This window comes from Equus przewalskii, chromosome 6 (genome assembly GCF_037783145.1).
Source record: "Equus przewalskii isolate Varuska chromosome 6, EquPr2, whole genome shotgun sequence".
NCBI lineage: Eukaryota > Metazoa > Chordata > Mammalia > Perissodactyla > Equidae > Equus > Equus przewalskii.
The window spans coordinates 45,460,643-45,487,317 of record NC_091836.1 but is presented as its reverse complement, the minus strand read 5'-3'; the positions used below and the strand labels follow the sequence as shown (position 1 = coordinate 45,487,317).

Here is a 26,675-nt window from a genome sequence, read left to right as displayed (position 1 = left end):
ACAGCACACTCTTCAAGAGGAAGTCGCGTCCTTCGCAGCACACAGGTTGAATCGCTCCCGCGCCCACCCGGGGCCCCACCCCGGCCTGAGAGCTCCCCCTGGGATGGGGAGAAGTTATGAGAGAACAAATATGCGGAGGGATGGGGTGGCTCCCCAGCGGCTCCCCACTTTTCTGTTAAGAGAAAAAAAGCACAAATGGGGCGGGGGGGATGGACAGCTGACAGCCAGGCAGAGGAGGAGCGCCCAGGATGGGGGGCGGAGGCTGCTGGGTGAATGAAACAGGCAGCCCCTCCCCGGCAACCCTGGCCTTGAACCCGGGCCAGGAGGGGGAGGGGGCTTTGCCTCCTTTTGGGGCGGGGTTGCCTTCCCTCCTGAGTTGAGAGGAGGCGGGGCATTAAAATCTAGCTGAGAATAAAATTAAGGAGTTTGGGGGTGCTACTGGGAGGAGCGGCCCCCCGCGGCCCCTCTGTCTTTGGAGACCGCTCCTCTTTGGCAGGGAGGGGGCAGCTGCTTCGTCTGGGTACTGAAGCCCAAGGGTGAAGAGAGGTCCGTCGGGGCAGAAATGGGCAGGGGCTTCCTACAGGGGCTGAGCCCCTTCCAACCTGGGCGGGGGTCCCCGGGGGGCAGACGGGCAGCGGGGACTAGCAGCGTGGGGCAGAGGTTGGAACCCCAGCTCCTTCCTTTACAAACTCAGTTGCCTCCCAGCCGTGTTAAAATGGATTTGGGGCATGAAAAGGATGGGGGTAGAGGAAGGAGGGAGGGAGGCACTGGTGGAACTTAAGATTGTAAATGTTTTTTAAAAAAAATTCTAGCAAGCAGCCCACTGAACATGTCACTAAAACCTCTCCCCTTCCCAGGCGGGACTGCTCCGGAGGGAAGGCTGGACTTTCGCTCACTCGCCCTTAGGAAGTGGCGCCTGAGGTTGGGGGGTGGGCCGGAGTTAAGTTTGGGCCCCTCTTTCCACACCCTGTCCCTGGATACACCAGCAAGACCTGGTCTCACTGGAATTGAGAAACTCGTTTAAAACAGGCAGAGGTGGGCTGGGCTGGGCTGGGGGCCAGGGGGAAGGGGGAAGGCAGAAGCGGTGGGGGGTTAGGAGGGCAAAGGGGGTGAGGGGGAGCAGCTGGTGTTTCTGTCCCTCCGAATATCTGGGCTTCCTGCTCCCCCTACTCTGGAGGGTGGGGTGGGGGTGAAATTAGATGCAAGGAACTCTGGGGCCCTCTGGCTGTTCAACCCACCCTCCCACCCTCCCACCCTCTGACCAAAAAAAAGAAAGAAAGAAAGAAAACCCACAGGGGCACAGGCACACCCCTAAAACTCAGAGAACTCCTTGCCACACTTCTCATTGATGGAGACTCGGATCTCTTCCTCCTCATAGTCGTCAAAGTTACTCGTGTCCCCAGGGCCTTTAAACTTTGGTATGAAGGGAGCTTCCACCTGGAGAGGGGTCAAGAACCACTCAGACCTCAGCAGCCAACGTAATCACTGTTACAACAATAAATGTGAATGGCCTAACATTCCTGAGGTAACCTACTATGACCCAACCCTGAGTTCAGCATTAGGGTATGGACACACCTTAACAACCCAAGGATCTTACAGCCAACTCACCAATGGGGAAATTACTTTCCAAAGAGGTGTATCTCCTGCCCAAGGTCACAGAGTGGCAATGACCCCACAGTCCTATTTCTAGACATCCACTGCTCTAAGCTGCCTCATTTAGATCAACCCAGAGCCCTATTTTCAAATTCTTCCTCCCTTTCCATCTCCCCATTGGCAGCCCTCCCTGGCTCTTGGCCTCCCCCCAAAACCATCTGCACACCAGGGGAGGGGAGGGGGACCCACCTTCCTCTGGTAGATGGCGATCCAGTCAGTCGTGGCAAACCACTTGTGGTTCTTGATGTCATTAACCCCATTCTTGAGGTTCCCGAAGCGCTTGGTGAGGTCCACCTGCAGGAGGTTCCGCAGCAGGTCCTTCAGGTCAGAGCTGAAGTGGGACGGGAACCGCACCTGGAGTGGGTAACACAGGTGGGGACTGGTCTGGAGCTTGGGGAGCCCAGAACAGTGCCTTTGCCATCCAATAGTCCTGTTGGGCAGAGGACCCCAAGCTGGAGTGTGCGTTGGAACCCCATAAGCCCTGCTGGCATTTATGACTCAGGAGGCTGGGGCGGGGCCTGAGAACCTGCATTTCTAGCCAGTTCTCGGCCATGCTGATGCTGGAGAGGGACCACTTTGAGAAGTGCCGCTCTAAGGTAAGTACTATGATGGTCTCCTTTTTAGACAATAAACTGAGGCTCGCAAGAGTTAAAGGGCTTGCCAAGGTCACGCAGAGGAGCAGGACAGTGTGGCTCCATTTTGTCTGTTGGACTCCAGAACTTTCATTCTTTTTTGTGTGTGTGAGGAAGATTGTTGCTGAGCTAACATCTGTGCCATCTTCCTCTATTTTATGTGGGATGCTGCCACAGTATGGCTTGATGAGGGGTGCTAAGTCTGCACCTGGGATCTGAACCCGCGAACCCCGGGCTGCCAAAGAGGAGTGAGCGAACTTAACCTCTGCGCCACTGGGCCGGCCCCAGAACTTGCACTCTCAGCCACCGCTTCCCAAGGTGGCTCTGCTGGGGCATGGGGATGCAGTGTTAATGCTTAGGAGAGAAAGGATCATCTTTCCCTTTCTCTCCCCACAGCTAAGGCTCTTCTGTTTTTTAAGGCTTGGTTCAACACTCCCAGAAGCTTCCCCACACATCCAAGCCTGCAGCCTTGCACGCGAGCAGTCACTGTGCTCACAGCCCGAGAGCCAGTGCCCAGCATTGCTCCGCCTTGTACACGCTGTGTGGCCTTGGCCACGGTCCCCGACCTCTCTGGGCCAGCGCCTGCCTCTGTGGCATGAGGCAGACATCCCAGCGTTGCAGGAGGGAGACAACACTGCTGGGGGTGTGTGGGAACTGTAAAATGCTACAAAGAAAAGAGTTACGTTCATCTTCTCCTCTTCCCTTTTGGAACCTTCTAGGGCTTTTTCTTTTTTTTTCCACTTGGGCCATTTTCCTGACAATTTCTCTTTTGCCTGGTGGCAAACACCTCATCTTGCCCTCTTTAGTGACCCTACTTTGCAGCTGGTGATTTCTCTCCGCCTCCCTGAGAGGCAGGCAGGTGGCTCCCCAATTCCCAGATGGGTGAGAGGAGGCTCAGAGGGGTGAATGCACTTGCCCGAGGCTGCAAAGCCAATGGGTGGCAGAGCTGGGGCTTGGAGCCAGGAGCTCTCCCACCATTTCCTGGGCCCGGGGAAGGGACGTGGGTCCTCGGAGTGTGGTGGGGGAGCAGAAGTGGAGTTCTGGCTGCTCTTGGTCCCTTTAGTGATGCTGCAGGGTGACCTCGGACCCCACAGGTCCCCTCTGTGCCCCTGAGTGCCGGGTGCCACTGCAGGGGCCTCTGGGGAGCTGCCACCCAGCCCGCGCCCTCACGGTGAGGTCTGCATTTGGGAAGGAAGTGCGGGCTGTGCACCCTGAGTACTCCAGGTGGGCTCCGGGGTGGCACCTGGGAACCTGCCACATTCGCTTTTCTGCCGGGAAACTTGTGGAACTCAGGCCAGGGGGACAGCTGGGGACAAGCAGAACCCCACTGGGCAGGGTGGGGGCTCGGCTGAGGCCTGGGCTCTGGAAGCTCTTGAGATTTCTGCCAGGGGGTCCAGGATGAGGCAGCGAGGTTGTGCAAGGCGTTGGCCTCAGTGAGCATGGCCGGTGCGCCCGGCTTCACTGCCTGGCCTGACTTAATGAACTTCTAGACTGTTCTGACAAGGAGCAGAGCTCTGCGGTAGGAGGACAGGCAGGGAAGGGTCTGTCCAGGGGCTGTGCCCCTGCATCCGGGCCTCACCTTCCCGGAGACAATCTTCTCGTAGATCTGGATGGGCTGGTCGGCAAAGAAGGGTGGGTAGCCAGCGGCCATCTCGTAGATGAGAACCCCCAGGGCCCACCAGTCCACAGCCTTGTTGTAGCCCTACAGGGAGAGGGGGCGCGGGGTGAGGGGAGGCGGGGGGACGGGGCCCGGGCCTCAGTGCGGCAGGCGGGGTCGGGGGGAGTGCCTACTTTGCTCAGGATGATTTCCGGGGCCAGGTACTCGGGGGTCCCACACAAGGTCCAGGTGCGGCCTTTCACGCGCTTGGCGAAACCGAAGTCTGTCACCTGTGGGCACAAGAAGGGGCAGTTGGCCGGGCCAGAGGGGTCTCGGGCCGGGCGGCCGGCTGCCCGCACACCCCGGGCACCTGGATGTAGCCGTGCTGGTCGATGAGCAGGTTCTCCGGCTTCAGGTCCCGGTAGATGAGGTCGAGCGAGTGCAGGTACTCGAAGGTCAGCACGATCTGGGCCGCATAGAAGCGGGCATGGGGCTCACTGGTGGGACAAGCGGGAGGGGCCGGGTGAGCAGGGTGGCTGCGCCCAGTGGGACCTGCCCGCCCCCACTGGTCCAGCGTGTTGGCCTCTGGAGGAAAGCGTACAGCTCAGCCATCTCAAATGCGCCAGCAGAGAAAGGGGGAGAGCCCAGACGTCCGTCAACAGAGGGACAGAATCAGAGTGTGGCTGATACACACTGGACTCGCCCCAACACCACCTCCAGGACAACCGGGAGCTAGCTCGCTGGCGAGGCTGGACCGCCAGACTGCTGTGAGAAGCGGGAGGGGGCGCCACGGCAGGCGACCAGTGACTCTGCTTGTATCGAGTCCAGACCCAGACCAGACATGTTTGGTGTTTGAAGCCGGAGAGGACAGTGGCCTTTGTCGGCTGGTGGTGTGCAAGAAGGGCGACTGAGGGGCTCTTCTGGGGTGGCAGAAATGCTCTGTATGGTGTTTTGGGTGGTGTTACAACAAGTGTATGCGGATGTCAAAGTTCACGGAACAGAACATTGAAGACCTGTGCATTTCATTGTATGGAAAGTGCATATCTATATAAAAAAGTAAAATAAAACAATAACGTAAACTTAAAAAACTGCATAAAATTGCCAGCCTACATGGTGAAACCTGTGTCCCCGTGCCTGCTTTGGGTCATGGTGGTTGAGACAGCCTGGATTCCTCAGCTCACAGGGAACAAGAAGACAGAGGGACCTGGAGAGGCCATTCCGAGTCCCCAGACGGCTTGGTTATGAGCTGCCGCCTGTGGCCAGCCCCAGGCCCAGGGTGGTGGGCAGCTGGCTCACCTGAACCTTCCGATCCGCCGCAGGTGTGAGAACATCTCCCCGCCAGGCACGTACTCCATGATCATGTACAGATTCGAGTTGTCCTGCGGGAAGCAGCTGCTGATCAGGGGCCCGCTCCCCACGCCCTGGGCCCCGTCAAAGGCCTGGGGTCCTCGCCCCCAGGTGTTCAGAAATCAAGTGACAACATTCTTGGCTCACTGAGCTGCTGCCTCATTTCCTTATGCCCCTGAGGATGAAGGGACGCTGTCATCCTGCTTATGGGGGTGAACGTGAGGGCCAGCTGGAGGTGTGCAAGGCACCCGGCCAGCGTGCCCGGGCTGGAGAGAGGACTCCATGGCAGCCTGTGTCTGTCTTAAGAAAGGCCGCTGGGGCCACGGTTTTGTGATCTGTAAAAGGGAACCAGGATGGCCGACAGAATTTGGGGCCCCCCCCACCAAAATAAGTTTGAGGCCCCTCAGTAAGAAAATGATTATGAATTTCAAGACAGCAGCCACAAGGCCTTAAACCACCAAGTGCAGGGCCCTTGTGACTTCTTATGTCGCAGGCCCTCAGTGGCCCTTCCGGGTTCTCGTGGTGATGGCTTAGGATGGCACCCAAAATAGCTCACACAGGGTGCTCACGGTGTACTTGGAACTGTCATGGCAACGCCACCAGGTGGGGGCTGTTATGATCCCAATTTTACAGATGTGGAAACTGAGGCTCAGGGCAGTGAAGTCCCTGGCCAGGGTCACACGGCCAGGAAGCGCGAGCTGGGATTTGCACGCAGGCTGTGGCCCTGGCCCTGTGTCAGGCTCTTGCTGTAGAGGGAGCGCTGCCTGCGAGGGATGCTGTCCAGGTCGGGTGACTTGTCCAAGGTTATGGAGCTACAGGCTGGCTCAGGAGCTGAACTTGGTCCCCCAGAGCCCCAGCTGACTCCTGCCCCACATCCCCCCGGGGGCCTCCCGTCAGTGGGCCCGCTGGCTGTCCTCGGCTCCGGGAACCCAGAGGCTGCACTGCCCAGCAGGGGCCCTGGCCCCCCGCCGCTGGGTCCCCACCTTGAAGGAGAACTCGAGTTTGACGAGGAACGGGAAGTTGACGGCTTGCAAGATGCGCTTTTCGTTCAGGGTGTGCTCGATCTGTTTCAGCTTCACCACCTGTTGGGGGGGGCGGGGAAGACGGCATGTGAGTGGGTCCTCATCTCCTCCAAGGCGGGGCTGGGTTGCTTCCGTCCAGGGCCTACGGCCTGCGGAGCCCTGAGGGCTGGGTGCTGAGGACGTGCTAAGGCAGAGGCTGCCTGTGCCCCACGGCCCACAGTTCAGGACAAGAACACAGGAGTCCGCCCAGAGGGGTGAGAGCCAGGTGAGGAAGCTCGGGGCCCGAGGATGCCCAGATTAGGCACCTGGGAGGTCTGAGGGAAGGGGTAGTCAGAGCAGGCTTCCTGTAGGAAGGGGCGGCCGAGCTGAGACCGATCAGACAAGTGGGAGCAGGCCCAAGGGTGGCGGGTGGGATATCCCTTCCCTGCTTCTGGAGCAGCCCCCCCCTACCTGAGCCCCGGGCTTAGTCCTCCTCAGCCCTCAGTGGTCCCTGCAGGGGCCTAGCACCTGGTGACAGGGGCACTGTGGGGTCTCCACTGTGAGCACACCAGTTTGGAAGCCCAGACGCAGAGAGGGGAAGTGACTCGCCCAAGGTCACATGCAGTGAGCCCACATGAGGCCGCTGCCCGGGCCCTCGGTCGGCTCCCAGCCACACCCCTCAGGCTGGCTCCCACGCTGTCCAGCAGCGGTCACGCTCGCCATGGCGACTGCCGAGCGCTGGGAACAGGGTGGAGCGACTGGGAGCCGAATTTACAATTTTAAGTATCTAAAGTGAAAATTTAAAAACTCATACTTGATGCGGTTACTGGGCCACTTTTAAGCCTGTTTGGAACAACTTGGGCTGCATGCTTTTTCAACTTCTCTACTGTTTTTTGTCTTTTCACTGAAAATTTAACATCCAAATGAGATGTAGGGTAAGCATAAAAGACGCTGGATTTCGAAGACTTGGGACAGGGAAAAGAACATAGAACGTCTCATTAACATCATTTTTACACTGGTTACATACATTGAAACAATAACATTGTAGATATAATGGCTTAATTACAGTATATTGTTCAAATGAATTCCACCTGTTTATTTTTACTTTCCTAATGGAGCGTCTAGAAAATCTAAAACCGTGCGTGGCTTGCGTGACATTTCTGCTGGACAGCTGCGCTAGAGCAGTGCCTGGCACGCAGTAGGACCTCAGACAGGTTCGCAGAAGGAAGGTGTGTGTAAACGCCACCTCCCCAGGAGGGCTCCCGGCTGCCTCGCCACAGGCAGGTACTGATCATGCGTCCTGGGGCTTGGGTCTGCACGGTGGCCACCTGGAGGGGAAGCTGCGTGAAGGCAGCACGGTGCCCTTCTGGCCCTTGCGTCTGGCATGTCACAGGGGCTCAGGAAAGAGCTGGTGAGTGGATGGTGGAGAGAGTGCTCCGGCGGCGGGAAGAGCGCGGGCAAAGGCCTGGGGGCCGGCTGGGTGGCTGGGCTGGGCTCACCTTCTGTTTGTCGAGGATCTTCATGGCGAAGTGGTTCCCCGTCTCCTTGTGCTTCACGAGCATCACCCGCCCGAAGGAGCCCGTGCCAAGGGTCTTGATTCGTTCAAACTGATCCAAATGGGCTGTATTCTGTGGGCCGAGGGCGCAGAGACTCACGGACCCGCCCCTCCAGCCTGCTCAGCTGAGCTCTGGGGTGTCCCATTGGCCACCAGCAGAGGGGGCCCTGGGGAGGGGGGGTGAGGGGCTAAGGATGGCGGAGGAGGGGGGGCGGAAAAACAAGATGGCGAGGTTGCATTCCTCCAGCCAGGTGGCAGGGGCCAGATCCGGCCTGGCCAGGGGCCCAGGAGCCCTGGCAGCTGCGTGGGGGGCAGGGGCCTCCGGCTGGAAGGGGTAGTGGGGTGTGGGAGCCTGGCAGTGGGCAATCAGGTGCCTCTGCCTAGGAGACCCCATGGGTGTCTTGGGAGGAAACGGGTCAGGTCTGGAGCCTTCCACAGGGCCCTACAATCCTAGCCGTGTCACAGGGCTGCAGTTGGGGGACGGGGGGCCATTAGCTCACCCCTCCCAGGGCTCTGCACCTGCGGGGCTTACCTGAGCAGGATTTTCCCATTTTTTAAGAAAATCTTCTTTGGCTTTAGCTAAGAACTCTTTCACTGAAAGGAAGAGAGGAGAGTTAGATGGAGAACCAGCTCCTCAGGGCAGGCCCAGGCTATCCTGCGGAGAGGCCCACCTGTGGAAAGCGGGGTGCCGCTGTCTCACCTGGACTGACCTCCCAGTGCCTGCAGGGGCACTGGTTGAGCGGAGGGCAGCTTGGGGGGCCCTGTTCTGGGCTGGAGCCTGGGCCCCCTTCACTACTGAGGGGTGGGGTCCAGCCGCAACTCCATCCAAAACGGGGTACAGGGTGACCTGGAGGTCACTCTCAGGGGGACAGAGAGCGGCGCCCAAGCCAGCCCGCCCCCCTGTCCCAGTTCCGACCGACATTCCAGGGCCAGGGCCGCCGCCGGCTGAGGTATTTATAGCCCCGGGATTTGGCTGCTCCTCCGGCCCTTTCTCGGGGGAGGCCGGCTGGGGGAGGCCTCTGGAGCTCGGGTAGCAGGCGCCCTTGGGGGGCTCAGCTGTTGCCTTGGCCCCCAGCTGGCTGTGTTCCCGCCTTTGCCAATGGAGGGGCCCTCACTCTAGAGCTGGTTCAAAGACAGCCTCGCCCGATGCCCGCCCCCCACGGCCCCCTCAGCACCCCAAGGCGAGCATCCCCATCCCACTAACATTGAAGACTGCCCGCAGCCCTGGGGCCCACTGCTCTGTCTCCTCTATCTCATTTGCTTCACTCGCCAACTTTCCTTTTATCCCTTTTCCCTAGGAAACTGAGGCTGGAAAACAGGCATTCCTGCCAGCGCCAAGGGGCAGGCGGCAGGGCAGTCAAGGGCCAGCACTCTGGGCCGTGACTGAGTTCAGATCCTGGCTGGGGCCCTGAGTGTTCGACCATGTCTCATCTTGCCTCTGCGGGCCTCAGTCTTCCTCATCTATAAAACGGGGCAAAGGACAGGGACGACCTGGCCAGGTGCTGGTGAGGACCAAGTGAGCTAACCTTGGCGAAGGGGACTGGACAGTGGGCGGCCCTGGGTTAGGGCCATGGGAACGCCACCCTTTCATTTTGCTTTTAAGTATTTTCCTAAATTGAGGGGGCTAAGAGACAGGGGTGCACTGTGCGCTCAGGTCTTCAAGGCTGATGGGTTCTTCCATGACGGCTGTGCCCATAACCAGCCCCCAGGCCAGGCCCCTGCCGTTCAGGGACTCTCCCTGTGCCGAGTGCTAGATCTCGACTTCCTCTCTCCCCTCATGGGTGGGGCAGCTGTCACTCTCACTGTCCAGATGAGAAGACTGACCAGGCCCAAGGTGGCCTGCTGGACCCCAGTGCCCACGAGATTAACTGCTTCGCTCCTGACTGGTCGCAGTGACCAGGGTGGCCCACAAACAGAGCTGTCCTCAAGCCCCTGATGTCCCTGCGATGTTGCTACCCTGAGGGGTTCTGCACAATGGTACTTTGGTGTTGCCTGTCATCTGCCTGTCCCATCCGTACTCAGTGCCGGGAATCCCACACGGCCTCATGGGTACCCCTCCACTGGTCCCCCAGGCTCTCCCTCAGCATTCGGAGAGAGGAGCCTTCTGTAGGGTACAAGACTGGCAGACAGAGGAGAGACCGCTGGGCAGGAAAGCCCCACAAAGAGTGACCGGGCAGAGAAGGGGCAGTCAAGGAAAGGCCAGGAGTGCTAGGCTGGCGCCTAGCTGGGCCACCCACTGTCTGAGACCTCTCTGGGCCCAGGGGCTGCACCACATCCAAAGCTTTCACCAGCAGAATCTTTCCTGACACACAACACCTTCCTTGGGAACCTCTGAACGTCCACACTGAATTCTGGATGAAGGCGGGGGAGGGTATCCCACGGGATCTACCTTCCCTCGCTCAAGGCAGAGAGGAGCAAGCTCAGAGGAATCCAGAAGGTCTGGGCCTGCCTCCCCTTTTGCTCTCAGTGGTCCCTGAGAACTGCCATGTCCTGCTTCTCCCAGACTCGGGGGGCCTGCACCTCTGGGTACCCCACTGAAAGGCTCCACAGCACCCTGATCCTAGCACAGTCCTTCTCTGGCCTCTCAAAGTGTAGAAGGGCCCAGGCTATGTCCCCTCTGGTGCCATCAGCTTGCCAGATTTGGGGATGGGGCATGGGGAGGGTAGCGCCAGGAGGAACGAGAAGACAAAGAGGGATAATGATGGGGGAACCCCAGCCAAGAGCCTCCATACTCACCTCTGCTTCCTGCCTCTTCTGGCAGAGGGTGCAGTGGGGGGTGGAGTGGGATGGGGTGATCTGGGCCCATCTGCCCCTGGCCAGGGAGGCTCAGAGTGCTGGCTGTGGCTTAGGTGCCCAGAAGGCGTGGCGCAGGTAGCTCAGGAAACGGACAGTCAGGTGGGCCCAGAGGAGCAGCTGCAGCCACAGCTGGAAGGTGGTCTCTGAGTCCCCACCCCAATCACTGCCTGACCCTGGATCCATCCCAGGCCGCCCTGGGCTCTCCCAGGAACCTTGCTTTTACAGGGGTACCAAGACTACGCAGAGCCTCTGAGCTGGCTTCCTGGGAGGGCCTCGGGGGACAGGGAGGAGCAGCTGGTTGCCAGGGAAGCCTTTAAAGGTACCTGCTCCGGGCTGGCCAAGGTTTGCAGAGGCCCTCCTTGGCAGGAGGTGGTGGGAAGATTCTCAGAGGGTGTCCCTCTCAGCTGGCCTGCCTGCCCTGGAGGCGGGGTGCTAAAGCTGACTTCCCGTTCCAGGCACTTCACTGCTCCGGGGCTGCCAGGCCCTGCCCTCCTCAGTGGGGCCGCATGACTTGGAGGATGGCCCCTGACGTACCCAGGGCAGCGCCCCCTGGGCAGCGGGGAAGGGGTTAAGGCTCAGGCCCAGGCAGCAGCCAGGGGCTCCCCGGGGGCTAAAGAGGCCCAGAGCTCCGTTAATTAGCTCAAAGAGCAGCTGAAGGGAAAGGCCAGGGGGGGCGAGAGCCACCCCACCTCCTCCCCCGAGGCCTCTCTGAACCTGGACCCCCCAATCCTGCTACCCCAAGAGAGAAACGGGTACATCTGGCTTTGTCTTGCTCCTGTGCAGGGGCGGAGAGGGGAACGGCATCCCGGGATGTCCTTGGCCTCTGTCAACCTTGCCCTGCGCTTGGCTCTGCTCTCACCATGAAAGTCCAAACCGGAAACAAGAGGCTAAACCCAGGGGTGGGGGAGGGGGAGGCAGCTTTGACCATCTTCCTCCTTCTTTCCAGATCCCCAAAGAAGTGGAGGATCAGTGGCAGCTTCTCCCAGGGTGCCTGGCACCTGTGGCCCCTGCTGACAACAGGAAGTGGCAAAGAAGGGACATCCAGCCAGTTGTTGGCTTGTGGAGCCTGCCGCCCTGCCTATGTCTCCCACAGCGGGGGTGCCAGCCTCCGCTTTGGTCCGGCTTCCATTTGGACTCACAGAGAGAATCCCAGAAAACCCCTCGAAAAGCCCAAGCTGCAGTAGGAGGCAGGAACCCAGCGTCAGACCCCCCCAGACAACAATGTCAGGACCCTCTGCTCTCCAAAATCTGGTCGTCCTGGGAATTCTGGGGCAGGGGTGCCGAGCGTGGGCTGGGACCCTTACTTCAGGCTGGTTCATCCCTCCAGTCTAGCTTGGATCCCCTGCTCTGGGCTCGACCATCCCCCAGTCTGAGCTGGACTCCATCGCTGAGCTGGACTACTCCCCAGTCTGATGGACCCCAATTCTGTACTGGACCAGCGTCCAGCATGGCATGGACTCCGTCGCTGAGCTGGACCACTCCCCAGTCTGATGGACCCCAATTCTGTACTGGACCAGCGTCCAGCATGGCATGGACTCCGTCGCTGAGCTGGACCACTCCCCAGTCTGATGGACCCCAATTCTGTACTGGACCAGCGTCCAGCATGGCATGGACTCCGTCGCTGAGCTGGACCACTCCCCAGTCTGATGGACCCCAATTCTGTACTGGACCAGCGTCCAGCATGGCATGGACTCCGTCGCTGAGCTGGACCACTCCCCAGTCTGATGGACCCCAATTCTGTACTGGACCAGCGTCCAGCATGGCATGGACTCCGTCGCTGAGCTGGACCACTCCCCAGTCTGATGGACCACCATTCTGCAGTGGACCATCGTCCAGCGTCACGTGGACTCCAGCACTGAGATAGCCCAACCCCCACTGCGAGCTGAACCGCAGCACTGGGCTGGACCACCCGACCGCCCCACTCTGAGTGGACCATCCCCCCTGGTCTGAACTAGGCCGCCCATCGCCCCCCGGGCCCCCGCTCCTCCCCAGGCCCCCAGCCCAGGGCTGTTAGTAAGGCAGGGGTGTTCAGGGTCAGCCACGGGTCCACGGGTTCTTCTCCACCTGCTCCCCAAACCCTACTGCAGCCCCTCCCTGACTCGAGGGGGAGAGAGTGCCTGGGAAGTTGCTATAGCAACAGGCCTCAGCCTCACCATCGTTGGGGTTGGAAGCCATCACTCAGTCGTCTTCTCGAGGCTCCCGGACTACGGTGGCTGGGAAGGCTCATGAGACCTGCCGCACCAGCTCGGCTGCCCACCCCCAGAGCCCTGCCTACAGGGGGAGCCAGGGAGATGACGGGGTGGTGGCAGGAAGAGAAACGCACACTGGGGGCCAGTGGCTGCAGGGGAGGGCCAGATAGGCCCCTCGAGCTTCCGTAGGCCTGACTGCGCGAAGAGAAAAGCCGGCTCGGCAGGACCCTCTCGGGCAACTGCCCGTACAACTGCCACTGCGGTTGCCGTTTGCCCCCCGAAACTTCTGCAGGATGTCAGCGGGCGACAATTCTTCCCATCCAGAGACCTCTTGGGGGCACTTCTCTCTCAGAGCTGGGATCCGCTTGTCCCTGTGGCCTGCGGGGGGTTCCGGGGGGCTCCCTCTCACCAGCCCTGCCCCTTCTCCCGGGGGCCAGCTCCCAGGGGTGCCTTTGGCCGTCCCCGGGGCCTCTTGGGGCCACTGCCCTCTCTCAATGCCTCCAGCTTGCTGAGAGCCTGGGGTTGGGTCTTTTTCCCCCTCCCCTCTCAGTATCCTTACCCCGGCCCCTGCCAATAGCTTGGGCATCTCTGGGTACAGATTTCCCCCCACGCCACCCCAGGGCTTGTTCTAGATCCCCACCCTCTCCAAAGGAGGCAGGGGCTGTCCCGCCCTGGCACAGAGACGGCAGCACAGGGGGCTGCAGGATGCCTAACTAACTAAAATGCCTAAGGCATTTTCCTTACCCCAGTCGGGCTGGCCTCTGGCAGATGAAATTCAGGTGCCCCCTGCAGGCTGGCCTGGCTACTGCCCCCGCCTCACGCCCCACCCCACTTACAAGAGGGCAAATTTTGTAACTCCATCCTTACAGAATCAGAGCTTTGAAGTAAAGAGGGGCTTCCTTCCTCATCCTATTTCCTTCTCTGAGAGCCCCTGCAAGAAAGACTCTGGAAGGAAGACTAGCTTAGGGCATTTTCCAAAGGTGATGTGAGTCCCGTTGGCAGGGCATGAAACGATTTTAGGTATGTTTCATTTTTCTAGTTACATTGTATTTTAACGTGTATCAGGCAGAATATAGCCGGCACAGCAAGCTCAGGATTTCATTTGTATTACTGCTTAGAACAAAGTTTACATCTGAACAAAGTGAGTCAAAGTTTTTATTTTAAATTAAAATATAAGTGAGCAGAGTAAAAATCGGGGAGGTGGCTTGAGAATGTCTGGGTTGGGAAATTCTGGGGTCCAGGAAGTTGGCTGATAGGCAGATCTGGATGTGAATCCTGCCTCTGTGACATCATGGATGTCACACTAAGAGAGTTCGTTTGGAAAATTCAGGTAACAGCCCGTTATGAAAATCATTTGAGCAGACAGAGGTATGGAGACCATTCAGCCTGGCACATCCTAGATGTCCCATAAAGAGTGGCTCTGGCCTGCACTCTGAGCAAACAGCGGTTCCTTCCAGAGCCTCTGATCTTTTTCTTGGGGATCCTTTTCCCTGTGTTTCTCTCCAACCCCCACCGCATGTGTTTGATACGCCTTGAAAGTTTTCCAGGACTATGTCATCTCCCCAACTTTCAGCTGAGCCACTGCAATATCCAGCTGCCTGTCTCTACCTTCCACCTCCCAGTGGCCTCACCTGCTGGGGGCCCGGCCTTCCGCCACCCTGCCCAGTCCCCTCCAAGCTCATGCTCAGACCTTTTTTGGTCACTACCCACCTGCTCATCTGTCATCAAGCGCTCAGCTACAGGCACTGGCCTCCCCGTCCCCCGCCCATCGGTGACATGTCAGTCCTCCCCATGGCTGCTTGGCGACTCTGAGTTCTGCCATTTCAATCAGGTGGGAATAAAGTTCCCTGGCTTCTGCGCCCAGGGCCTTCTGGGAGCGAGCACTCAGGACACTCAGATGCTGGGGTCTGTGACCAGTCATGGGGAAGAGCGTATGTGAACGTGGCTTCCTCTTCAGCTCCAACTATTTCTAAGTAACAGGAAGGGGATCCTAGCCCAGGTCTGGCTTTAGGCCTGGAGTGATGACAATTTAGGAGCTGGAGGACTGAGGAAGGGGCTCAAGGCCATTTCTGAAGGCATTTCCAGATACAGAATCTTTCTCCAGAGGACTGGAAAAGGCCAACATAATTTGGGGGCTGAGGGGAAAACAGGCCTCTCTCTGACTGATTCCTGGGAATGATCAGAATCTATTTGTTGCCTGGCAAAGCAACTCATTAGATGTCACCCGCTACTCTCCCCGACTGCCATCCCCCAAGTCCCCTGTCTCACCATCCTGGCTCAAGCTGAATGAGTGTTGCAAAACACACTCTTCATCTCCCACTTTCCATCCTGAGTCAGGAGCGGGTGAAGAAGCCCAGGGGACTGGGTGCATGACGGAGCCTCAGTTGTGAAACCACCATGTATTGAGGGGCCTCCAAAGCGCCCAGAGCTCAGTGCACAGCAGGAGATGGGCGGGGGCTCTGCTGTCGCCCCCCCACCCCAACCAGGCAGAGGACGCAATGAATCCCAGCAAGATCGGCTCAAACTCAGCTCTGGAAGCACTGAAGCAGTACTCTAGGTTCATAAACAGTCTGCTACCCCAGTCAGGGACAGACGCTCGCTTGGAGGAGGGAACACAAGCAAAGAAGCAGAGTGACAGAGAGTGAAAGGCTGAGAGAGGGGCAGAGGGACCCAGAAAGATCCTGTCCCCCATGCCAAGTGACAGAGAAGGGAAAAACAATGCTGGAGGTGGCTCTGGGAAATGCTCAAGGGGCCAGAGGGGGTTTAGAAGGGGGCTGTGGGAAGGTGAAGAGGGGAAGGGCAGGAGAAAGATAGCGGGGGCTGGAGGGGGCAGGGGTGTGGTCACCAAGTGGCCAAGGTCCCCGTGGGGTGGAGGCAGACCCCACAGGACTCCTAGACTGGCAGAAGCCTGCGTCGGGGTCTGGCAGTGGGTCCCATCTGCGGAAGAGGTGAGTGAGGAAGAGGGGGAATTAGAATCTGGGGAGAGGGGCCAGGAAAGGAGGGAGTGGGGTGGTGACAGGGCCCCAAGTGGGGCCCCAGCGGTCATACGTGCCATGGTCGGCAGTGACAGCTGGGTGGGGGGGCACAATCTCTGCAGTGGGGGGCGGCCTTTGGCGAAGGGGCCCCTACAGGAGTCTTCTGGGGGCCCTGGGCCCCAACCTTGGACAGGCAGGGGGAAGGGGCGCTGAGCGGTAAGCGGAGAGAAACAGGGGGGCGCGCGGGGGGGAGGGGCCAGGCGGTGATGGACAGGGCGGGGGCTGGCGGCGCGGGGCCGGGATCCGGGTCACGGCCCGGGCACTCACCGCTCTCCTGCTCGCTGCCCTTCTTGGCGGCGGCGGCGTTGCCCATCGCGGCGGCGGCGGCCGGGGCCGGTCCCGGAGCTGCGGCGCGGCGGGTGCTGGCGGCGGCCGGCGGCCCCGGAGCGCGCTGGGCGGCGGCGGCGGCGGCGGCCGCTCGGGTTGGCTGCGCTGGCTGCGGCGCCGCGACCCCCGCCCAGCCCCTGCTTCCCGCGTCTCTCCGCGCCCGCCCGCCCGGGAACCTCAGCCCAAGTCCGCTGCTGCTGTCCGTGACGCCCCCGCAGCCCCCCGCTCATTGGTCCAGGCCGCCCTGACTGACGGCGCCGCGCCGCCGCCCATTGGCCCTCCGGGACCCTCCCGCGCCGCCATAGGGTCTTGGCCCCGTGACGCGCGCCGCGGCCGCCCGGCCACTCGCGCGCTGGCTAGGCCTCGGCTGGGCGGGCGGGCGCGCCTGATTGGTCGAGGCTCCCGAAGGGGCCCAGGACCCGCCCAGCGAGGCCGCCCATTGGCGGAGGCGCGCCGCCCGGCCCGCCCCCCGCAGAACGTTCGGTGTCAATCCCGGGGTGAGAGGGCGGGGCGGAGGCGCAGCCTGCTGGCCCGGCCGCGGGCGGGCGGGGCGGCCGAGGCTGGCTGGCGGCCGCGCGGCGCTCTGAGGCCCAGGAGGCGGTTCCGGCGGGCGCCCGCCCCGTGTGCGCCGCAGTCCCCCGCCCCCGCTCAGTGCGGCAGCGGCCGCCGGCCAGCCGAGGTTGGCGCTGTGCTCCCCCCGGCGCAGCCGCTGTCCACCTGCCAGCGGGGGAGGGGCGCGGCCGGCGCGCGGGTCAGAGGTCGCTGGGCCGCTGGCCGTTGTCATGCACGACGCCTGGCGCAGGAGTGCGGCGGCAGGCCTGGGTCCAGGCGGGGGTGGGGGGCAGCTCCTGGGTCTCCGCTCAGCCACAGCCCGAGCTTCAGGGGGATGCTGGGCCCGGGAGCGAGGGGCACTGGGGAGGGGGCGCTCGGAGTCCCGCCCTCTGCTGGGCGCCCGCCAGCCTAAGAGCTGGCGCGCCCGGATGCTTCGCACCACGTTCCGATCCCCTGGGTACTAGGATCGTCGCTCCTGTTTTACGGAGGAGGAACGTGGGGCTCCGCCAGGCTGAGGATTCCTTCCGTCCGGGCAATGCGAAGGGAGCTGCCGCCCCCAAGCAGCGAGGTAGCAAATGCCCCTTCCTTCGGGGTGCCGTACACCCACAGCGCGAGGACGCGCGGAGTTCCCCACCCACCGCCGCACTGCTGACATTTGCGGCGGGTCAGCCTTTGCTGGGGGGCTGTCTTGTGCACTGTAGGGTGTGTAGCAGCATCCGGTCTCTACCCACTGGACGCCAGCAGAACCTTCCTCTCCTCCACTAGTTGTGAAAACCAAAACCATCTCCAGACGTTGTTCACTGTGCCGTGCAGGCCAAACTGTCCCCAGTTGAGAACCACAGAAGCAGAGGAGGGCCCGCCTGGGAGGTGCCCAGAGGGGCAGGGGGCTGGACGAGCAGCTCTCCTAGACTCGGAGGGGCTAGCGGGGCTCAGGCCTACCAGCCTATGGGCTTACAACCTGCCCCTACCAGCAGCTGTCTGCACCCACCTTCGTAGGTCCACCACAGTGTCAGGGAGGGGAGAGTCGGGGCTCCTCCATGAATCACGGGGAAAGGTTCACCAGCCAAGCCACGCCCCTTTGGGCTGTGAGGCTACCAAGTAAGGTGAAGTAAAATGTAATAAAAGAGTTGCTCCGTGTGTGTCCCTGGAGCACACAGGTTAATTCTCTCCTGTGGGTCAAGGTCAAAGTCTGAAAAATCACGGCTTATGCTCTATCTACAGAACAGCTGGGTTGCTTAAGTTTTGAAAAAGAAAAACTCTTCCCCAAACCTTAGTCCAGAATACAACTATCCAACCAGTTAAGACTAGAGTCAGAAGCTGAGCAAGGGGACGAGGCAGGAGGCCTCCACGTCACCAGGAGAGATGGATGAAGCCGTCTCAGCCCACCTGCGCCAGAGGCGGAAACAAGTAGTCTACATCAAGTGCTTTTTATTTTTAGACCAACCAAACATATTTAATATAAAAACCCTTTAATATACAAACTGCAACCACAACAGCATCCATGTAGCAGCAAGGGGGTGGGGCGCGGCGGAGAGCATGGTGGCAGGAGGGGGCTTTAGGGTCCCTGGGGCTTCCCTTGTCCGCAATCACTCTGAGAGCTTAGCAGACGGCAGACCAAGGCAGCCAGAGGGGCCTGAGGCCAACACTGGGACAGAGCGAGCACAGAAGGTCCCTCCAACATGCCATCTCCCCACAGCAGCAGCCACCAGGGAAAGGCAGGTCCAGCTAGGACACAACTGGAGGGTACCTGTCACTGAGAAAGTCAGCCATCATTCCTCAGCATCCTGCTGATCACACTTTTGGGAACAGAGTTTTCCAGGGGCTGTTGGATTGAAAAGACCTAAAAATCATTGAGAGAATGCTGGAAATCGTGTCCAAGTCCACCTTCAAACCAAGATTCCTTGTCCCAGACTCCAGAAAGCTGGGTGGATTCTGCTCAGATGTTTGGGAAGGGAAAGGAAAGACAGAGCCTTTGGCCCAAGAAGGCCAGAGCTTTGCCAGGCATTGACCAAGAAAGCCTCAAAGCAGGCCAGGGAGGTCTGTGGGAAGAGCTCCAGGTCAATGGTACTCACGGGAGCATGGTGGCACAATGAGCTGCAGGTGGAACTGACGGTGGGTGTGGAAGACAGAAAGGACACGAGTCAGAAGGAATGAAGAAATGCAGCCCCCGCTTCTCACAGGCCTGGCAGGAGAGGCGAGACGATCCGGCTGGGCTGGGCGACGTGAGGCCTGTTCCCTCCTCGGAGCCAAGTCTGACCAGCCTGGATGTAGCCGACGGCCCTAAGTCCTCCACATGGGACTCTCCGGGAGGCCCGGCCACCCCCTCCCAGTGAGCCAGGAGACGGGCCGCGGTGCCAGTTGGGCCGAGGCTGGGCCTGGGTCCCCAGTTAGATGCAGTCCATGGAGTTCTCGGGGAGGAGGCCAGGGATGCAGCCAGGGAGCCCCAAGCCCTTGACAGGAGTGCAGCTGAGGGGGGCGCCGCAGCCCAGGGCAGGGGCCTGGTTCTCCACGGCCTCCAGCCTGTCCGTGGTGTTGTCCCAGTTGATGTGGAAGCGGGTCACCCGGGGGTTTGAGGCCAAGATGTTCCGCTGGAGCTGGGGCAGGAAGAGGAACGTCAACCCTTATCAGCGTGCCCTCTCATTATTCCCACAGAGCCAGGGCACCCCCAAACCCCTGCCCCACCCCAGGACAAGCAGACCCTGCTTATCCCGTCACCACCACAGCTACGGACGGAAGTCCAGGGAATGCCCGCGTGCCAGGGTTGAGGGCCAGGATCTATCTAATCTGGATTCAGCAAGGCATGCTTCTGAGAAACAAAGGCCTTTCTCTCTCCTGTTCTGGCCTGGTGCTGCGAGATCTGAGCACTACTTGAAAACCTTAAGAAGTGACCTTGGCTCCCAACTCCAACGACTCAACTCCCTGCTGTGCAGAGCTGGCGCTCTGGAGCAGGAGTGCAGAGCCAAGCCCACCTGAGAGAAGTCTGGCTTCAGGGGCGGGTGCTCCCGCAGCTCGGGGGTGAGGTACTCGTTGTTGACATAGTAGCCCACACGGATGAACTCCTGCCCATGGTACGTGCAGGTGATGAGCACCACGGTCACCCCCACGGCGTCGGTCTCGGGGATGAGGGACGGGTTGGGGGCGTCAGCCTGGAGGAAACAACCTGGGCCTCAGCATGGGTCACCACAGTCACACTCCATCAGCAACAATGATTCTCAAGTAACAGTATCTCCTGAGCCAAAAGTACGGTACCTGCCCTCGGGAACTTTCAATCAAGTGGGGAAGACAATCAGTCCTGCAAACACCTGTCAAGTGCTGAATGTGACAGGTGCCACAAAGGAGAAGTAAATGGCACTGAGGAGGAGGGTAGCAAGCAGGGGGGAGGGTGGCATAGGCTGAGGCTGGACAGGGGGGCAGCAGGCCACCCAGGGCCTGTTGGGCAGTTAAGGGCTGGGAGAGAAGCTGCGAGAATGTTTAGCAGGAGGGCAGTGCTGCAGCTCTCCCGCGCTCTGCAAAGCCTGTGGCAGCGCGTGGTGCTGTGCGGGAGGAAGGCTCCATGGAGCCGGGGGGCAGGAGGAGGCTGCCACAGTCATTCTGGAGAGAGGACAGCGGCCCGGACCAGGCGGTGGGGAAAGAGAGGTGGCCAGATTCAAGGTGTGACGCATGGAGGGGACTGGCTGCACAACTGGTGCGAACTGAGACCAACACAAATTGAAGACCCGGGGCTCCGTGTTCCAAACTTAGTACGCTTCAGCCGGCCGCGCCTGGGAGCGGCCCTGGAGGTGGGCGGGCTGGAGGGGGTGACTGTGGACAGACGGGGGAGGAGGTGCGACAGGGCGAGGTTGCCTTGATTGGGGCGGGAGCAGCAGGGGTGAAGTAGGGAGTGGGTCTGAGCCAAGGCTTTCAAACTTAAGTGTGAGCAAGGGTCACGCTAAGTCGGCGCTTCTGATGCCCCTGGTGCCGGGGGGGTCTACCGGCAACCACGGCAGAGCCTCGTATCTGGGGCTTGGGATTGGTGAACCCGCCTACTCATTAAAGTGTATCTGCAACCCCAAATCAGTACTTGGGGCGCTCTTACCGTCACTCGACACGCAGAATGGGGGATCTGAGTGGCTGGATGTGCACGTCCCCAGCTGAGGCCCCACGAGGCAATGCTCTTCCTCTTGTTTCAGCTCTTACTCTAAATGAATTGTGTTCTCTTCATGGCCTATTTAGGTGTTTGTTGCATTTTTGTGCTTTTTGTTGGTGATTTTGCCCTTTAAAATGCCCCCAGCATGGTGCTGAGCACTGTCTAGTGTCCCTAAGCACAAGGAGGCTGTGCTGTTCCTCATGGAGAAATACGTGTGTTAGAGAAGCTTCGTTCAGGCACGAGCTACGTGCTGCTGGCTCAGAGTTCACTGTCAGCGATCAATACTACCACTAAATAAGGTGTCTTTAACAAAAACAGACATAAAACAAGGCTTTGTATTGATTGGCCGACAAAAATGTGACTTGCAAGAACCCTAACCCTGGATTTCCTCTAGGGGCGATGGTTCAGCATTCAAAAATTCCCTAACACAGTGTTCGCAGGGACTGCCCAGAATGTAACTACTGCAAATAACGAGAGTCAGCTGTGAATCAGTGGCTCGTGGTAAGAGCTCTGACCAAGGTGGAGAAGAGGGAGGGTGTGAAGTGCCTCGGAGAGGTCAGGCAGTTCTCGAGAGAAGAGCCAGGATTTCAGCCTGAATTTGTTTTTTTGCCAGGAAGTTGGCCCTGAGCTAACATCTGTTGCCAATCTTCCTCTCTTTTATGTGAGATGCTGCCACAGCGTGGCTTGATGAGCAGTGCCAGGTCCACGCCTAGGATCTGAACCTGCAAACCCCGGGCCACTGAAATGGAGCACACCAACTTAACCACGCCACTGGGCCAGCCCTTGAACCTGAACTTTTGACCGGTGAACCACACTGTGTGCTTTTGGGTGGAAGAGGATGTTTCTAGGTGTCAAGGCCTAAGGCTTCATCTTTCTTACCTGAAAGATGAACATGTGTCTCCCTGCTGGGACAGGGCCGACCAGCACCGAGTCTAGGATCTGGTCAAACTCCTCGCTCTCGGCTGAGCCGACGTAAATGATCTTCCACTCCAGGTCTGCAAGGACATGGGTGTTAAGGAACTGAAACAGCTCAACAAGAAGAAGACAGGGAAAGAGTCTTCTCGTGTTTTAGTTATAGACAGACCCTTCCTACAGTGAAAGATTCTTAGTCTCAAGAAACCTGACATCCACTGGGCACCAGGTGCCGGGCACCGGAGTCCTGGACACTGGGGCAGACGGGCAGCTCTGACTTCCAGTGGGAAACTTCTCACATGGGCCTAGCTTTGTCAGGCAACCTTGACTCTGCACCTCCAGGGAAACTCCGGCCTCTCAGAGCCCAAGGGTGAGCCGTGTGGCAGAGGCTGAATTAAGACCCGCGTGACAAGGCACACCAAGGAGGGGACAGCGGGGAGTTGGGCCATTTCAGGGCCCTGCCCACTGGGTGCTGGGACAGGAAGCAGCATCCCCTTTCACACACAGGGACCAGTGCCAGCAAACTCAGGAGATCCCTCGACAACTGAGCCAGGGCAGCAGATTCCAGTCCACCAGGAGAGCCAACCCACATGAGGCAGAAGATGAGGCCACGGGGGAGCCAGCCAGACCCTTGGGCTTCCAGATCGGGCACCAAGTCACACCTGCTCATGGACATTGGGGCGACAGCAATTCAGTCAATGAAGGCAGCATCATAGGGAGGCCCCATCCTGAGTATGTTCCGTCCAGATGAAATGAAAAGTGCTTACGGAGCCCCTGCCCAGCAACCAGAGGAAATTCCCAGTGACCGCTGCCTCTCACAGGAGGTCCAAGCGTTTCAGGGCAAGGTCATGCCAGTACAGGGACGCTGGCAGGAGATCTGAAACTTATTTTAGGTTCTTCGAAATTACACAATCTACAGCTCCCGCAGCTGGGGGAAGTTTCACAAGCTGTGATTTTCACGGGAAGCAAACTCTCTTGGAAGCCGCCCTGTTCCCTGGTCCTGTGTCCCACAGGAGCATCCAACTCTGGAAGCACACTGATGCCGGGCATGACCGCGGAGGTCTGTCACCTGAGCCCCAGGCTCTTCCTTGATGCACTGGTTTCCTGCCCTCTGCAGTTTCACCTGGGCTGCCTACTCGGGATCCCTGGCAGGTCTGTGGGGTCCAGGGACTGTGGGTTTCCTGGGGCTCAGTCAAACGCCGGGCTCTTCTGGGCAGGGAGGAGTCAAGTTCATTGATTTAGTTGGTTACAAGTAGTGACACAACTAGACATAACCCATTTCTGGATGAACAGGAAAAAAGCTAGCTCTGCTCTCTAATGTGGCTCTTTATTTTGGTATTTTTCCTTCTGGCCCTCCCCACTATCAGCAGTCAGGTCACACGTGTGCATTTGACTAACGTGCTGGAAGGAGACAAGGAGGAGACTGAGAGAGAGCAGGCCCCGGTGCCCGCCATGGGCAGCTGATGTCTAACTCTGTTTGCAAACGTAAGACTGTGGGTGCTGACCGGAGAGAGACGCACTGTGCAGGTGGCCAGGCACATGGGCGGCAATGGCTCCCTCGACGCGGGCCAGAAAGAGACCAGAGTATTAACCGAGGGCCAGAGAGAGAAGGACTGACATGAGAGTTAGTGGAGCTGGTAAAGTCATCTACAGAAACAGAAGATGACTGAAATAAGGAACTCCAACTTGGAATCCTCTTAAACTTGCCGAAACGCTTTAAGCTGAAGCACACCTAAGTGACCCTGTTTCTGAAGACAACCCTGCTTTAGAATTGGCCACGGGACATCAGTCACCCATACGGCAGAGCCTCATTCCCATGGAACTGAGGACACGATTGCACACAGGGCAGGCATGGACCTGACCCTCTGGCGGCCTCAAGGGTAACCTGCCCGCAGTCCCCAACTCTCCGATCCCACCACTGCGCCGGACGTGCCCCACTAAGTACGCGAACGCACCCCGAACCAACGACCCGACTGAAGGCACGCAGAAAACCACTGCAGGGGAGCTGGCGGGAGAAGCTGTTCCCTGCGCTTTTTCTTCTTCAAACTTACCTAGTAGACTTTTTTCTGCTTATCACTTTCCTTTGATCACGATCGCACAGCTGAACCTTGGCCTGACCACAGTGTGTCAGCTGTGGGTCAGAACATCTGGCTCCGTGACTTAGTCAAGCAGTAACTGTTGAATTTCTCAGTGAAACGGGAAAAGCTCACCTACTGTAGCAAATGTGGACCCGCGCCTGGGAGAGTCTATTTCCAGTTGTTGAGGAGAAAAGAGGAAAAGGGGTGTGGCGCCCTTGGGAAACGGTGGCGGGAACGTTGTCAGACTGCCAGTTGCCAGTGTCCCAGGGCTGAGACTGGCTCTGAGACTTCCACAGCCAGACCCCCTCTGTCTGTTTGGGAGGCAGGAAACGGATTCTCTCTGCTCCGTGGGAAGAGCGCCAGCAAGAGGCAGAAAGCAAGCTGGCAGGTCGGAGGCGTGGACAGCCCTGGGGGTAGGGCTGAAGAGTCCAGATTTCCAGGCCAGAGTTTGCTTTCCAACTTGAGCTTCTCTGAGCAATGCTGTCTGGGTGTAATTAACAACAGCACCCCTGTGCTCTTGAGAGGGTCCTGGTGTGGAAACGAGTCCCACATCAGCCCTATTCACAAGACAGGGGCGCGTCCTTTCTTTCCCAGGTTACAGCAGAGATAAAGGATCCTGGAGCCAGAACTCAGAGACACACCCTTGCGTCAACACTGCGACAGCCTGGCTGTGTGACCTTGGAGAAGTCATTCCATCTCTCTCTATTAAAAAATAATGACCAGCAGGTGGCCTTTGGCCTTTCCTGCTCTGATTCTAGAAACAGATTAGTAAAAGAAGAGGGCAGGGGCTTCCTAGGAATGAAAGTACTAGATGGTGAGCATGCAACCAGTTTCAAATGCAAGGAGCGCAAACAGGCAGATTGAAACCCGATCTCCAGCCATCTGGGAACTGTGAATCCCTTAACCTATTAGCTCCTTATATCTCCTGGCTTTAAAATTAAATCTTATTCCACAGCGTCATTCTACACTTTGTTTACACCCTGCCTTGTTCCAGAAAGGATTTAACTGGGCTTATTCTATAGTTAGTCACAAATAGACTCCTTAATTTAAAGAGGAGAGAAACCAGGGAGAGGCTGACCACTTGGCCCAGCCCAAGCACGCACACATCTCAAGCTCTGTCAACCCCAAGCTAATCCAAGCTGGTGACTTTGCAGGCAAATCACCCACCTGCCACAAGAGGCGTTACCTAGCACACCCTGGCCTCACAGATCTCCACCTCCTAAGCTGCTACCTCTTCTCATTTAACCACTAAGTGGAGAAATGGTCTAATGGAGCACCTTGTCCTGAAAGAGGTGCCAAGACTTCCCTGGCTGACCTTAGGTTTCAAATTTTTACTTGACCTTTACTTGCAAGGTCTTTCACTCTCTGTGGCTCCCGTCTTCTCATCTATGAGAGGAGAGCCACATCCACCTTTCCGTCACACAGATGGACAAGTGCATCCGTGAAGGCACCTTGGAAAAGATATACAAAGATTGTGGCCTTCCAGCAGATTGAAGCTGGATACCGTCACGGCTCAGCCCAAGCCGCCTACCCATTGACTAGGGCAGACGGTCAAGAGCGTTTGTGGTAAGACCTGCGGCAGCACTCTGCCAGAATCTGGCAGGCAAACCGCGGGAACGGCCAATCTCGCCTGGCGATGCCGCCCCAGATTTGCGTGTGTTCATGAGGGCCCACGATCAGAGAAGAGGAGGGACCAGGAGCTGGGGAGACGATGGGGCTGGAAGCGGCCAGCTTCCCAGGTGGGGCTGCAGAGTTGGGGTGGGGCCAGGAATGTGCTTTGGGGAGAACACAAGCAGAAGTGGGTGGGGTGGGGTTGTGTAAATATCAGCAGGTTGAGGAGGGGATCAGTGGGAGACGGATGGGGAAATGGGGGTGAGTGAGGTCTTGCCACGGGAGAGAGGAGTCTCACGGGGGAGAAGGGAGGGACCCTGGGGGAGAGGGCTCCACAAGGAAACTGGGGGAGGGGGCTGGGGTCTCCAGAGGGAAAATGAGGGACTGGGGTGTCCATAGGGAGAATAAGACGGGGTTGGGGTCTCCATAGGGTAGAGGTGAGACGGCAGTGTCTCATCACAGCGCAGTGGGGAAGGGTGGGAAGACTGGGTGCCTGGGACAGGGGGTCTGGCCACACAGAGATGGAGGGTGGGGGTCCGGGGATGCTGAGGTCTACCCGAGGGGCAACGGGAGGGACCGTGGGGAGAGGTCCCCCCACAGGCCCAGCCTCACCGTCCGCCAGGGCCTCACTGCACTCGAAGCTGATCTCGAACCGGAAGGGGCTGTGGAAAGGGCTCGGGTTCTCCAGCACCGCCACGTTCAGCACCGACACCTTGGCCATCGCCTCGCCGGGCCGCGGCTGAGGCCAGCGCCGGGGCCAGGCCCGCCTAAAGGTCCCTCGGGTCGGCGGCGCCCCGTCAGGCAAGGCGCCCCCGCCTCCTCGATCCGCGGACTGCAGCGCGTCTCCCGTCCGCGCGCCTCCTTCAAATAGCCGGCCCCGCTCTCCGGCCAATCACCGTCAACGCTCCCCGGCGGCGCGAGCGCCCCCTCAGCCAATCAGGGAGCGCCGGACGGCGCGCGCCCAGACTCCCCGGACCAATCCGCGGCGCTCCCTCTCCGGGCTGCGCGGGGGAGGCGGGACCATCTCTTGGCTCCTGCGGGTGTCCGCCGGGAACCAATCCCCAGAGTCTCCGACTCGGGCGTCAAGGGCGGGGGTAGGCGGAGTCAGAGCGCGGGGCTCCTCTCGGCCAATCCCGAGGGTTCACGCACCGGCGTGGCCGGCGCTTCGCCCCGCCCTCCCTGGAGGCGCATGCCGCGGGGAGCAGCGCTGTCAACCGCCGAGCGGTGGCGCGCGGCGCTCGCTTAAGAGGGCGGGTAGGGCGGT

General features: G+C 59.3%; 3 protein-coding genes across 7 annotated transcripts; all 3 read right to left on the bottom strand.

Moving 5' to 3' along the window:
- Nucleotides 1-102: 102 nt before the first annotated feature.
- PRKACA (protein kinase cAMP-activated catalytic subunit alpha) lies at nucleotides 103-16,245 on the bottom strand. 5 transcript variants are annotated; one of them, XM_070625250.1, is made up of 10 exons: nucleotides 16,073-16,245; nucleotides 8,318-8,379; nucleotides 7,730-7,858; nucleotides 6,213-6,311; nucleotides 5,179-5,261; nucleotides 4,253-4,379; nucleotides 4,077-4,172; nucleotides 3,865-3,987; nucleotides 1,843-2,007; nucleotides 103-1,437 (listed from the first exon to the last, which is right to left on the bottom strand). In XM_070625250.1, the coding sequence occupies exons 1-10, from the start codon at nucleotides 16,116-16,118 to the stop codon at nucleotides 1,312-1,314; spliced, it is 1,056 nt and encodes a 351-aa protein (XP_070481351.1). In that variant the 5' UTR covers nucleotides 16,119-16,245; the 3' UTR covers nucleotides 103-1,311. The 5 variants fall into 5 exon arrangements, with proteins under 5 accessions (XP_070481351.1, XP_008540379.1, XP_070481354.1 ...); XM_008542157.2 differs by lacking the exon at nucleotides 16,073-16,245 and adding an exon at nucleotides 12,735-13,897; XM_070625253.1 differs by lacking the exon at nucleotides 16,073-16,245 and adding an exon at nucleotides 10,905-11,588.
- SMIM46 (small integral membrane protein 46) lies at nucleotides 10,612-10,764 on the bottom strand. The gene has a single exon (XM_070625255.1). It carries the CDS (start codon nucleotides 10,762-10,764, stop codon nucleotides 10,612-10,614), a length of 153 nt encoding a protein of 50 aa, XP_070481356.1.
- Nucleotides 16,246-18,095: 1,850 nt separating the features above from the next.
- ASF1B (anti-silencing function 1B histone chaperone) lies at nucleotides 18,096-26,663 on the bottom strand. Its single transcript, XM_070625254.1, has 4 exons — nucleotides 26,024-26,663; nucleotides 21,690-21,805; nucleotides 19,654-19,830; nucleotides 18,096-19,278 (listed from the first exon to the last, which is right to left on the bottom strand). Exons 1-4 carry the CDS (start codon nucleotides 26,130-26,132, stop codon nucleotides 19,072-19,074), a joined length of 609 nt encoding a protein of 202 aa, XP_070481355.1. The 5' UTR covers nucleotides 26,133-26,663; the 3' UTR covers nucleotides 18,096-19,071.
- Between the last annotated feature and the right edge of the window lie 12 nt (nucleotides 26,664-26,675).

What these genes read in the sequence shown, in the direction of transcription:
- PRKACA (XM_008542156.2), bottom strand. Translation starts at nt 10,591, where the DNA reads ATGGGCCCAGATCACCCCATCCCACTCCACCCCCCACTGCACCCTCTG. An exon ending in AATGGGAAAATCCTGCTCAG is followed by an intron (nt 7,859 to 8,317) that starts GTAAGCCCCGCA and finishes CTCGGCCCACAG; the next exon opens with AATACAGCCCATTTGGATCA. An exon ending in CGGCGGATCGGAAGGTTCAG is followed by an intron (nt 4,380 to 5,178) that starts GTGAGCCAGCTG and finishes TTGTCCCACCAG; the next exon opens with TGAGCCCCATGCCCGCTTCT.
- SMIM46 (XM_070625255.1), bottom strand. Translation starts at nt 10,764, where the DNA reads ATGGATCCAGGGTCAGGCAGTGATTGGGGTGGGGACTCAGAGACCACC.
- ASF1B (XM_070625254.1), bottom strand. Translation starts at nt 26,132, where the DNA reads ATGGCCAAGGTGTCGGTGCTGAACGTGGCGGTGCTGGAGAACCCGAGC. An exon ending in GACACATGTTCATCTTTCAG is followed by an intron (nt 19,831 to 21,689) that starts GTAAGAAAGATG and finishes TGTTTCCTCCAG; the next exon opens with GCTGACGCCCCCAACCCGTC. An exon ending in TGAAGCCAGACTTCTCTCAG is followed by an intron (nt 19,279 to 19,653) that starts GTGGGCTTGGCT and finishes TTCCTGCCCCAG; the next exon opens with CTCCAGCGGAACATCTTGGC.